Raw genomic sequence first — 14383 nt, 5'->3', positions numbered from 1 at the left:
AAAATGCTCTTTCATTATTGACGAAGTACAGAACAGTGTTTCGACAAGGAAAGTCAATAAACAAGGCCCTTCAAGATGAGCGCAATGATCGCTATGATCATTGGCCAATAGTAAGCAAAACTGAACGAAAATGTGCTTATAATAAATGCTCAGGAAAATCTAAGTTCATAAGTGCCTTAGAGGAGTTCATCCTAAATATTTCCATGCGTATTATCAGTAAAATGATAATGTAATGTAAGAATAAAAAATGTATATGAATTGAGAACAATCCTGTAATAACTCTAAATTTTGTTTTCTTTTTCTTCGTTTCTAATTTTATCTATCTATCTATCTATCTATCTATCTATCTATCTATCTATATATATATATATATATATATATATATATATATATATATATATATATAGATAGATAGATAGATAGATAGATAGATAGATAATGCGTTCTTCGTTATTCAAAATTATGTATATTACCGTCTTTTGTTGTAAGAACATTTTAAGGAAGTACAGAATCATTATAAAACGGGTCCTAATGATTTAAGTGACTATCGGTGCACAGCGTCCGATTTATCAGACGTTACGTAACTACCCTATTATGACGTAACAAAAATATATATTGATCAAAATCTGTTCATAGCAGTCCCCTGCATGAAAAACAACCAAATAATCTGAAATAACATAGCTGATAAACTTTGTGCACTAATGGGTTAATGGACAAACTTGAAATTTGCATAGGACATAGGATTTGTGATGAAAAGTACCACTGAAGGAGGATTTATGGAAATTTCAAGTGAAAAGGGATGAATTAATTGTTATGGTATTTCAGATTGCGGGATGTGGACATATTGAAAGTTCGCGTTGGAAGGGGACTGCTATTAATTACAAGAAGAGATCCATATCTCGGAATCCTCGAAAGTTCAAAAACGTGAAATGGGGAGAGGCACGGTGGCTCAGTGGTACAGCGCTTACCTCTACTGCATGGAGTCCCTGGTTCAATCCACGGACAAGTAAGTTTGTGGTGAACAACATCGTGTCCATGGGTTTTCTCAGGGTACTCCCGTTTCCTCCCTCATTCTCATTCCACCAATTCTATCATCATTATTCACTTGCCTTAATCATCGCCTTCCTTAGCCTAAAGAGTATAATCGTGGGATTTTACTATAATAATTGATAACTCCACCCCTCTCCCTTCGCTTTCCGTCGAATTTCCAAAGTCCTTCCTTAGTGGTACCTTACGTAACAAATCCTATGTCCGCAAAATTTAAGCTTCTAGCTTGAGCGGTTGGGGATTGATTAGTCAGTCAATATTATTAATTTTATATATAGAGATGTAAACATCAGTTATGAGAAAAAAAATGGTCAGGTAAAATAAATTTATAAATGGCAGTTTACATAGAAAAAAAATCAAAATATTCATAATATTTTTGTACCATTAATTTACCAGAAGTTCACACTAAATGCGGTAACTACCATCAAGAATTGTAAATAACATTAATTAGTAGGTACGACTTCAAAATTAACAATAACATGAACACTGAAAAAGAAAGAAAATTACAAATCGTACAAATGTTAATATCATAAGCATGAAACTGCAGAGAAAATACGCTAAAGAATTCAGAAAAAAAAAACAATGTTTAAAAAAATCCTATTAGGAACCTTGCCATTTGATACAGTAATCATCCTATACAATACGTGGTTCACTTTTGGCTGCATGGTATCATCATAAGTTTTAAAGTTGTCGACACGCAAGTTATGCCAACTGTCCGTAAGATACGTTTGAAAACTGTCATTCAACATTTACGAACGTGATAGGATTATATTTGCAGCACGTCACGAGCTTGAAATTCAGAGCAACGAACTATGCATTCTATGTATTTAGTTGACCAACAACGATTCATTTCCTCCGTTGAAGAGCATTAAAGTCCATTATTTCGCCGGAGTATGATGGAAAAATTGGTGGAATAATGGACTTTAATGCTCTTCACGTCCCACGATTATGCACTTTAGGCTAACGAAGACGATGATTAAAACAAGTGAATGATGATGGAAAAATTGGTGGAATGGGAAAATGGGAATACCCCGCGAAAACCCACGGAAACAATGTTGCCCACCACAAATTTACTTGCCGGGATCGAACCAGGGACCCCAAGCACCAGAGGTAATCAAAGAAATTACAACGATTTCATTCTGGTAAATAATAATAACAATAATAATAATAATAATAAAAAGACAACCTATGTACTTAACCTGGCATCGAGATATATTCATTAGTAGCACTCGCAATAGGTGAGGTGAAGTGATTTTGAGTTTAACGTCCCGTTCAGCAGCGAGGCTGTATGAGACGTGGACATACTGATTATCGTGGAATCCGAACCACATGAGCTCCCAACGAGAATCGAACCCGGGTCCCCCACGACAAAGGCGTGTACACTAACCTCTTAGCCACGAAGGCGCATTCGCAAGAGGTCTCCTCATAGTACAGTGCAATTAGGTTTGAAGCTGGACATTCAAAAAAATTAGCCGAAACCTTTTCTAAAATGATCACGATACTCTATTCGGTAACTCAGAGAAAGTCCCCAAAAAATCCCGCGTCGGGTTTGGTCACTACGGCCGCCATATTGGGTAGCCTATTTCCAATAACCAGGGACCCCACGTACCAGAGATAACTACTATAGCACTGAGCCCCCTGCATTGTAGTGATAACACACATCGTATTCTCATTAATTCTAACCTGAATAATTGGAAATTTTTGATAATTCGAACAATCGCATACTCCTTTGAAAATAACATTGAATTAAATCGTAAGAAACATGCCTAAGTTGAACTTTTCAACATTGTGTTTGGAATTTGAAGAGCAAGATTTGTTTAATGTTCGACAGACTGCAAAACAGAAGAATGCAGTTTGATTTGCTCTTTTTATCGAGAAGCCGAATGGAATACTGACACAAAAACATAATCATTATGATAAAAAAAAAATTAAAAAAAGATGGTGATTGTGATAAAGAACGGATAAAAGCTTAAGAAGAAAATGTTACTAATGACGCATTTTGCGTAACAAATAAAACTAAGATTTTAGTGAACGTGTAAAAATAATCAAATCAAAACAAACGAAGATCACAAACTTCTTTACATGTGAACAGATAATTAAGGCTATTACTCGTGTATATGATTTTGTGCCTTAATTCAAATCACCCAAATAATACGCTGCCTTAAAATCTACTGGTCATTACATTAGCTTCTTCATGTTCAATAGTTTTGCACGATTGATTTTTTCAATATTACAAATATTCGATAATTTGAATGTTAGTAATTAGCAAAGCGCTTTTAACGCTTAACATTAACCACAATTAATCACAGAAGAAACAACTACGTACCTTGGTTTACTAGATCCAACTTTGTCACGGCGATAATTGTTCGCTTTCCACCTCGATCTGCGTATGTTGCCATATTTACTATACTTCTAATTGCGAAGTACCGATTCGCTGGCGCTACACTCAAAATTATTGAGTCTGGTCTTTCCAGATAATTAGCCACTTGTTGCCTCACACGATTCCTTATTTTATAAGGGACCTGCAATAAATAATATTTCATTTGACTTATAAAACTGGAAATTTTAAATATTTTAGTAGAAAACTAAATAAGTTATATACATATTATGTTGTTATTAAGTATTCTACCTTTTGGCAAGTCCTGGGACTAATGAATTGGGCCTGGAAATGTTTCTTCCACGTTTTACCACCTTCAGCTTCCTCTTTTAACTCCCAATATTCAACGAACTTAAAAAGTTCGTTACTGAATTCTCTGTCTGTGTCTGTCCGTCTGTCTGTTATTTGTGATTTTGTCAATTTTGAACTCAGCATTCGATAGAGCATCAAAAACTATCAGAGAAAGTGATTAAATTTTTCGCGTCACTCTTACCGTTCCCGAGATATTGGCCAAAAAAAAAATGGCCGACTTCCAGAGATTTAAGAGCCATATCACGAGAACCGTAAGTCATAGAGAGATCATATTGGTGTTGATCAATATCTAAAAGGATTGTAAATATTTTGGTACCAAATAGTAGCCGGTGGTCACTGATTAAGTGTCTGGCCAACTGGCCACCGTTCCCCAGATATTGGCCAAAAAAGTTCGAATTTCTAGATATTTAAGCAGCCATATCTCGAGAACTGTAAGTTACAGAGAGATGATATGTTGCTAATTTTTGCGAGAAGAAGAAGAAGGTGCGGATAAAAAAAAAAAAATACTTTTACATCTAGGAAAAATGACATTAACCCTTTCCGCTCCATCTGTCCATTCTTTTTAAGTTCGTTCTGGAAATGCCTTGGAGCATTCTCAACTGGTTTCTTCTATTTTTTAAATCATCCACAGTTCCTATTCCTCGCTTTTCTTCCATGGTGATCTGAACAATTTCTTTGCAAGATGTGTCCAATTGAATTGCCCTTCTTACGAAGGATGGTAGCTAGAAGCGTCCTCTTCTCTTCTATCCCGTTACAAAGTAGTTTCGTTTGTTACTCTCTCTTTCCATTTTATCTTCTCCATCTTCCTCCAACATTACATTTCGAAGATCTTTAAATATTTTTTCTCTAACTTCTGAAATGTCCAAGTTTCTGAGCCGTACAGTCCAATATTAAGGCTGCTGGTTAAGAGTGACCTTTTCTTGTTGAATGCTTCTTTGGCTATGCCAATTCTACACATCTGATCTCTTTTGTGCAGTAAGCGTATCTCGTCAAAATGCTTCTTAGATAAATATTATGATACGGAAATAAATATACACTACAATGTACCAAAGATGCCACACACTACATAGGACAGGCCTACTGCTGAATTATAATAAATTTATAGTTGTTTCTCAAATGTTTTCTTTATTCAACTATTCCAGCAGTACCTCACCTTGAAGCCGAAAAACTTTCTTTTAACCGTCACCAATTCTTACAGCAGGGTAAGCTAAGTAATCAGATTACAAGTAGAATACCTAGTAAACAACACGATTTTGGAAAGGCGACAAACTGGCATAATCGTACTTGATCGTAGTTTAAAATATAATATAAAGGACAAATCCCGATTACAAAGTTGTAGCACTATATACTGTACATAATAGTAATAATGTTTCAGTGTAAAATGGCCTTGCAAAATTAGGTCAACCCGAAATCCTGTTTTGAAATAAACATTATTGAGTCCGAAGCTGCAAGTGCCAATATTACTAACAAGCAATGCTTCCAAAGTTGAACCTTGAATCTGTGGACAGCCTATACATTTCCTGAAAAAAGTTTGTCGAGAAAGTTCGAAAACAGATTTCAATTCCTTGCCCGGAAGTCACCCCTCCCCCTCAGGGTTGGAAATATATAGAACAGCTTGACCTATATATCAGTGTTCCGCATGACTAGTAGGTTAAGAATATCATATGCACTACCAATTATATCCTATATTAAGGTAATAAAATAAAATAAAAAATTGGTTATTTCACTATAAATATCCTATATTAGTGGACCTATAAAATGAAGAAAAGCATATCCATAATATCTAGCCAACAGAAAGTCATTTGGTATCACAACTAATGTGACCTATTGTTTTGGCTAGATGTGATACATTCGGTATACGTATTTCAATTTCTATATTTTTCTCATTTTTACCTGTACACGTTGTCTGAACCGAGCGTTCATTATATATTCGTCAACTCCTCATCTAGACGAGTTGTTTGATAGGTCGCACGGTACAAAAACGTTCAATACATTTTGAGTTACTAATTAGGTGAAAACTAGTCATGGTGGTAATCTGAGCCCATTTACTCGGTCCGAACAGCTCTTTCTTTGTTGCTATAAATTACCCGATTGGTCACCCTTCAGACTTTAAGCCCTCTCGCAACAACAAGGCTCGGATAATGAGAGGGAAGGCGGCTCCGGGTGGATGTTGTTTTCCGGAGCTTAGCTTTTGTTTTTGGCCATGTGTGTTTTTGACTATCTAACTCACACGTCACGGTCCTGGCAAGATGGTGTTGCCAGCTCATGGCCTTTGTTTTTAAGGTGTGAGGGCCACGTAACTCACTTTTAGGAAGTTGCTGGAAGCTGGACATATATGAACCCTCCATATAAAGAGGCGCCTCATCCGGGCAAGTAATTGAAACCTGTTTTAGAACTTGCTCGACAAACCCTTTCAGAAAATATACAGGTTGTAACCAGATTCAAGGTTCAACTTTGGAAGCATCCGTGGTAAGACTTACTTCCATTTTGCATTTAGATGTAAGGAGGGGAAACAAGGTGGGGAGACAAGACTCGTTGTTCTCTTCAATATGCTTACTTCGTAAATTGTAAACACTATACGCCCTACTGTAGTTGTTTTCGTATGGTTAATAGAAGGGTATGGAATCCGTATTTACCTAGTAATACTGGCTTATATGTGCGTAAGTAAGAATTCTTATTTATCAGGCGTTCTAAAACTCGAGCCTGGGTTCAGTGGGAAATGATTCAATGAAAGAGTAGGTAGGCACGTAGGCAGGATTTGTGAAGAAAGAGGTCCGTGACATGAAACACTGTGGTTATCACACCAGGAGCTCGATCATTCTAAACTATTTTACTGGCAACATATATTGGTTTGTTAGGACAATAAAATGAGGATATGTTAGTAAGTATTTTAATAACAGACTATGAAGAAATGTCGAGAAAAACAATATAAAAAATATTGAAAAAGATTTTACAATATCTACGTTCCCTCCTTTGTTCATTCAAATATAACAATTTTCCTTTCATTATGATCTCAACTGTTATAAAAAGTACATATCCAATAATGTCTTGTAAAAATTTTTACAATATCTGCGTTCCTTTCTCTGTTGAATTAAATGTTAACAGAACTTTCTTTCCACACAACATTTTGTTTTTATTATTCCGTCAACTACTGTCTGTTCCAAATGACAGGTTAAAGGAGCAGTAGAAAACCTTTTCTGAAATAACATGTTTGAAACTGCAGAAAAGCGATGACGAAAATATATGATAAAAAATGTCCACCCTATTACGGAATGACACTAGGTTTTCGAAAGCTTGAAATTTCACTGACTAGTAGCAGAAATTCTGAGAATTCCTCCTTTTCTATAAGTTGCAAATTCCCTTACTTTTTCAGGATATCCTGCTCATTCTCCACCATGTATTGCACGTAATACAAAGCTCCTCATAAGAGAGAGTAACCAAACGCTTGCTGTAGTATTTTATTTTTAACGCTGATTCTTCCTTTTCTCGTTTCTTTTTGTTTCATTCTTCCTTAATTTTTTCATTTCTGGTTTCGAAGAGGGGATCCGGAACCTCCCTTGGCTACGTGCCTGGGGTAGGGCTCAGCGCCACGGGCGTCAATCCCACAGGGGACGTGTCCCCCTTAATATTTGAAAACGGTTTTCGTCCCCCAATATTTCAAATATCTTAGGTTAACTATGACCCAAAATAGGTTCAACCATGTAGCACAAAAGTTTGTGCAGATTCAGAGTGGTTATTTTATAGCCTTCTACTGTGGACATGTTGAACGGAATGATTGACATCACTGAAAGTAAAAAAAAAAAAAAAAAAAAAAAAAAAAAAAAGTTGCCAGGCAGTTTTCGATGCTATCCCTGGGATAACAACGAAAATATCCCTCCATGCCCTACAACCTGCTAGAGTGTGCATTAGGCAGGGAATGTCTGACTGGGCAATAAAGAACGTATACAATTACAATGATTAAACATTAGGAATTTTATTTTATACTAAACAGAGGTAAAAAAAAAAAATGTGAAAAAATGCAATGTCCACCAGTGGTACACGTGGCCTCAGGATGTAAACTTACATTCTGAGGCGACGTGTACCACGAGTGGGCACTTCCAGAGGCGCCAATAGAGGGCCAATAAGGCAAAACAACAACATAAATTAAAAAAGTCACCTGGCCCCACGGTGAAAGTCACACAAAATGAGCTTTGGCAGCGAGAGTGTTAAGAAATATATATATATATACTAGTAGCGTTCACCCCGCTTCGCTGCGGTCACCCCGGAACGCAATAAACTTTGTTACTTAGATAATTTTTACTTTTTCGCTTTCAAGTGATATGATAAAAACCATAGAAGATTGCAGTAAATCTTAACATTATATCGCCTGTCATTTATGTTAACCCTCCCCGCTTCGCTGCGGTCATCCCGGTGCTGGCATATTGTAAAAGTGTCTGTAAAAATAAGCAAATCAATTAAAAAATTTTAAACAGAAGATTCAAGCTATTTTCCGCTGTATATCGCCTGTCATTTATGTTAACCCGCCGAGTGACACGGTCATGCGGGTTGCATATAAATACGTTTATTTTTACCTATGATGAACTAATAACAAAGGATTTGTACGTTATGGACACTTGAATGGTCAATTATCTCAAGACACTGGTAATTAAAAATTAAAGTGATATGATAAAAACCATCTAGGGTCCAAATCCTAATAACCCCCCAAAAATGAAAGAAATTGGTTCAGCCGTATTAGCGTGATGAGCGGACAAAGGATTTTGTACGTTCTCTTTTATATATATATATATATATATATATATATATATATATATATGTGTGTGTGTGTGTGTGTGTGTGTGTGTACACAAACACATGTTAATCTTCTCTTTATGGCAACAGTGCAATACGTAAACACACGTGGGGCAGCCCTTAATTAGTACAGGATATGACTATGGAGGATAGAAAGAAATAGCAACATAAGAATTCTACAAACACAGGTAAGCAGTGGATAAAATGAGAAATAGATTAATTAAAATGTGAAAAAGCTCCGACAAAGCAGCCAGGTCTTGGCCGTGGGGATGATGTTGAAGATATAAAGAAAAGTAGAACAAAATGACCGTAAACCTGTTATTAAATGTACAAGCCATCTTACCAACAAATTGTAATACAAGCTACAATAATAATAATAATGGCAAAAATAACTAGCCTTTGGCTAGCTAAGGGTTCCGCTCCCAGACCACCGCCCTTGCTCGGCCTACGGCCTTGTACCTTTTGAACCTACAATTCTACGGAATTCCAAGTTTCTTTTTCTATTTCAACTATCTAAAAGATAAGGTTTTGTATCCCAAGAAAACGCCCATTAAAATAGCATGGGAATTTCTTCATTCCCTTAAAAATTAAAAATATTCACACTTTTGGCAATTTTCCTATGGGTTGTTACCGGAAAGCTACAGTCATGCCAAATCTCAACTTTTCACGTCAACCGGAAGTACCCCTTTATCTTGTTTCAGGTAATGCAGTTTTATATATAGTTAGGATTAAGATTTTCCAATCCTAAAAAGCACTGCTAGCAATCTGCAAAAAAGACTGAAGCAACTTATTCCTTGCACTACACTTCAAAATATTGTGTTCCCCACTTTTGAAGACCTTCGATATTCATAACTTTTATTACTAAACCTAAAATAAGAGTCTAAAGACTAATAGCAAATATAAGTTCATTTCTTTAATATGTCTCTACACAACATACCTCTGTCACACCCGGAAGTTCAACAATTGTCATATCTATGAATTTTCTGCAGTAAAGCATCACAATAACTGGTTCCGGAGAGAATGCTTGGTTGCAGGTCTCTCTTTTATTTTTCCTGCGTTGGATTTCTTTACGAACATCGTCCAAGTTGTTCCAAATTTGTTCACAATCAGGAAATTTAGCATATACGTCGGAACTCCCTGTAAGGAAAACAACTGTGCTAGTACTTGTTCCAGAAGAACCATAGCCATATTTTTAAAGCCTTCAAATTCTCATGCTATAAACATACGGAAAAAAAGAAACCGAAAAAAAAGAAAAAAGAATAAAAGAAATATAGGTTCTAAGGATATGTAGTTTTTCTTTCGTTTTACATGGCTATACCTACAAAGATACAACATTCAACATAAGAATACAGATAAATTATGCAAATTAAAACAAGAATTTTAGGAATGATCAAAAAAAAAAAAAAAAAAAAGGATCAAAAGATTGCAGTCTTGGCTAGTAACTACTTTTTGGATCAGGGGCCACAAAATTTTTGAACGGCCGCTAAATCAAGTTTTCATATTTTCTACGGAATAAGCACATCATACTGAGTTGTGATAGTTTGGGTTTGTCTACACTATATGTAGTTCTTTAGATATAAGGCGTACAAGAAAATTTTTGCCTGAAATATACTGGATCTTTTGATCCAATCAGAAACTACCCACTAACATCCATTACAACAAAAGATAACAAACAAAATTTATGTCGCACGAATTTGTGTATCACATTTACTCATGCTTGAGTCACAATCTGATGGACAGTCGTCAACAGAAATTTGCTCCCATCTCATACACGTTCTTTCGTCAACCAATCGAACGAATATACACTTCTGTTTACAAAAACCTTCACTGCGTTCCAGAGACCGAAAAAATAAACCCTAGACCCTTACGTCCTTGGAATCTGTGCTTACAAGAAAATCTATTTTTACCCCTTTTTGCCACAGAGTAACATTCGTAGTTTTACAAGATAAATTGGACAATCTGTACACTCCTGCCAACTAAATATTTAACAAAATAGTCCTAACAGATGAAAAGAGTAGATACAAATAAACTGTCATATTTGGTAAAAACACAATTCATATAGAAATCCCATGATCATGAAGACAATAATATAGAACTGCAAAAGGATTAGTCATTAGGGTGGAGCGAAATGGGGGGTCGATTATCAAAAGTTGTCCAACAAAATAGTACTAGGTGTCAAAAGTTGTGTACTGACTAGTATAACATTCGTGAATTTTTTTTTATAATTTTTGAACTTCTTCATTCCCCGAAAAGGCCTTAAAATTTTCCAATTTTTATCAAAATTTCATATTTTTTGAAAATATTAAAAAAAAATTTAAAGCTGTCCAATGAAATCGAACTAGGTGAAAATGCATAATGACTAGATTGACTACGCCATTCATGGTTTTTTAAATAATTTGATTCTTCATTCCCCGCAAGGGCCTGAAATTTTGGTAAATTTCGAAATTTCACTTAAAATATTATATTTTAAAATCCGCCAAATCACTTCACACTTGCTTAAAAAAGTTGTGTTCAGTACCATAACAGATATGGTTTTGAAATAATTTTTGTGTTTTATCTTATTACCTGCAGAGGCCTTAAAATTTTGGAATTTATACAGTAAATCTCAAAATTCATTGAAGACACTGACAATTTTCAAGAACTGTCGATTAATATCCTGCTAGATGTCAAGCCTTCATGAAGCATTGGTCAAGAATGATATTTGGCGTATTTGTTATTCATGTAAAGTTGAACCATCTGACAAAATTTCAGAATTTTAAAAGATGGTGTTTTCGATAAAATGGCGACCAAAAATGGCGATTTTTGAAACTTTTACAATTTCTCGAATTTTTTGCGACAAAACGGTTGCACACAGAAGCGATACAAATTTGTTTTTTCGGAAATCGGGTAACTAGGTCTTACCAACCGTGAAAACAGAATTTTAAAATTCGAACAGGAAGTGCTCGAAAAAAAAAAAATTCGCAAACTTGACTTTTCAGATAAATTGGCGTTCATTTGTTAATTTATGTACAAAAAGATACGCATGCGCAAACCAAACTATAATAAAATATAGTTTATTTATATCCCTATGTACATACCACAACAAGAATTATAACTCTACCTGTCTCCATAGCCGAATGGTGAGGCTCCAAAGTTGACCATTTTCCATGTCTTCTACAATTGATAAATTGTACTCCCCGTCTTTGATGGCCCATTACTTGGCGGGAATTTTTTTTCGACAAAACAAAAAAAAATACGGGTCTCTTAAAAACATGTCTAGTTGCTATGAAGAAAGTCTCAACAATATCTGAGATGGTGATGGTACATGCTCTGCCTGAATTGAAATGGAAGGCACCAATTGTAAATTTTGTATTAATTTTAGTAAGGCAGGCTCTTAACATCCCACTTTTATGCCCTGTAAGCTAAGGGAGACGTAGGTTAAGCCAAGTGAATGACGATGCAAAAACTGGTGGAATGAGAATGTGAGAGGAAACGGGAGTACTCGTAGAAAACTCACGAATACAATGCTGTCCACCACAATCCCACGCACCAGAGGTAACCAATCTCCCACTCAGCCGCCGCCCCTCAACCCTCAATCCCCAGCGATAGGCAATACAGAAAAATGTTTCCTAGTTCTTCAGTAATTCGTGCAGGGGAATCATTGTGTAGAAAACACATAAGTTTCGTTGCAAAATTATGAAACACTCCGCTTTCAAACTGTGCGAATTTAATATTGAAACAGGCCTGTAATTTCCGGCTGAGAAGAAGTGACTGTCACTGATCAACGCCCAGGCCAAACAGCTTACGCTAGAAACTTGAAATTTGGACAGTTCAAAGGATTTATGTCAGATACCACTAAAGAAGAATTTCTGGAAACTCGATGGAGAAAGAAGGGAGGGAATGTGTGTGGCAATTATTATAGTAAAGTGCCATACCTCCTAATCTCTGGAGGTAAACTGGATGATCATATCTCGAAATTCTTCAGTTAGAGACATGAAATTAGATATTTCCACTATTCATTTAAAGTAATTAAAGACATATTTCAATTTATATATATCCCTACAAGGGAAGAAAAAGGGCGAATAGATAAAGAGTGCGGTTTGCAACTGTTAACATAAAATGGTCATATTCGAAATACCTTTGAGTGTTAAATTTTACCAGCTCGGCGGAGTCCCGTTTGGAAAAATGAAATGAAGTTTTACGTCCCACGGTTATGCCGGTTAGGCTAAAGGAGACGGTGATGATGAGAGATGAGTGAAATGGTGGAATGAAGAAAGTGGGAGGAAACGGGAGAACCCCGAGAAAACCCACGAGCATGGTGTTTGTCCACCACAAAGTCCATACGGAGAGCTGGGATCGAACCAGGGACCCCAAGCACCGGAGGTGAACGCTCTACCACTGAGCCACCGCGCCCCCCGGAGTCCCGTTTGGGTCTTAATTAATTAGCAACATGAAATTTGGTAGTGGTGTGTTCTTTTCGTTCTGGAAAGTTGTGTTCTCACACAGGAGTGTGTAGTGCTTACGATAAGTGTCATTGTGAAATATTGTGTTCAGTGGTGTAAATATATAACTTATGATAGAAGAATGTGGTAAATTCTGCTAATAAAATACCACATATGAGGAAACTCAAAGAAAATACAGGTGAAGCCTATCATACAGATGAAACCTCGACCCAATGAAGATCTTGAACATACAAGAAAGGCTAAGTATGATAAAAGCAAAAATCATGAAACAGTTGAAGACTAAAGTGACCTAAACTTGAGTCGAGAAATAGGATAGTTTAACCACTTAACGTAAGAGGACGAGTATATTCGTCCTAGCTTCCGTTTACCCGTTCTTCTTTTAAAAGGTCGAATATACACGTTTTCTAATGTTCCTTTATGTTTCCACCAGATAGTGCTGCTGAACAAATCATTTACTCATCTCATTGTTGAGTTGTCAACAATGAACAGTATCACCACCATTTATAATGTTCTTATGTGAATATTGTAATAAAGTAATAAAAAATTATATTAAAAATGGAACAACTTTCGGTTGAAAATCTGTACGTTAAGAGGATAAAGACGAATTAATATTAGATAGATAGGAAACTTATAAATAAAAAAAAATCCCTTTTTTTTTGCATTGTAGTTTCGTCCAATTTTCCTGTCCCCGTCCATGCTTGTTCAAAAAACAAATTAATGATAAAAAAATAAAGCAAAAGAAGATTACAATGATGATAGCCCTGTTTCATTTTAACTTCCAGGTGTCGAAAGTGAAGGGCGCGATCTGAGAAAAGAGAAAAATGAATCCATTAAAAAAAAAAAAATTCTTGCTCTGTTCTACAGTTCTGCGAATCAATATTATTTCTGGTTGCAATAGAGAACCAGGGTCGGAGATAGAAACAATTCAATCCGTATCAAAAAATTTGTCTCTTGCCTGCCCTATCGTAGTCAGCATTGAAACCGGAAATCATATACGTACACCACTTCCGGCTTTAATAACGGGTTAAAGATGGAAGTGAGTGAGTGTCCCATAAAAGAAACGCAACTTTTGAAATGCCCGCCACTTTTGTTTTAATAAGTTGGTTGTTTTAATAATAAGTTAGCAGTACTGAACGTTACACGATTTTCATCTGTCGTCTTTTTGATTAGTACTCATAGTCTTCTGGTAATTTCAACTACAATCCCCCCCCCCCTCCACAACACACACACCTTAGGTAGATTTTAGAACAGTCAGGAAGAGGGCGGAACAATAAAACGATTTAAAGTAATCGTATCAACACTTCTTTGAAAATAAGATAATTCACAAACCCTTACTTGAAAGCAAAAGTTGAAGTACACAACTTGAAAAAGTTTTAGCTCTGTAGTCAACTTTATAAGGAAGAAGACACGACTCAGA

The 14383-nt window shown here is 36.0% G+C and overlaps 1 protein-coding gene across 1 annotated transcript in view; it reads right to left on the bottom strand.

Annotated features, from left to right (window-relative positions):
* Positions 1–14383, bottom strand: part of LOC145674672 (dynamin-1-like protein drp-1) — a 61927-nt gene that overhangs the window by 34129 nt on the left and 13415 nt on the right. The window contains exons 3-4 of the mRNA XM_081744898.1: positions 9462–9661; positions 3374–3569 (exon numbers count right to left, since the gene is read on the bottom strand). Of these exons, the coding sequence (XP_081601024.1) occupies positions 3374–3569; positions 9462–9661 (396 nt within the window). The remainder of the gene's footprint in view (positions 1–3373; positions 3570–9461; positions 9662–14383) is intronic.

This window comes from Thermobia domestica, chromosome 17 (genome assembly GCF_964235325.1).
Source record: "Thermobia domestica chromosome 17, izTheDome1.hap1.1, whole genome shotgun sequence".
NCBI classification, from domain to species: Eukaryota; Metazoa; Arthropoda; class Insecta; order Zygentoma; family Lepismatidae; genus Thermobia; species Thermobia domestica.
This window is presented reverse-complemented; position numbering and strand designations above follow the sequence as displayed.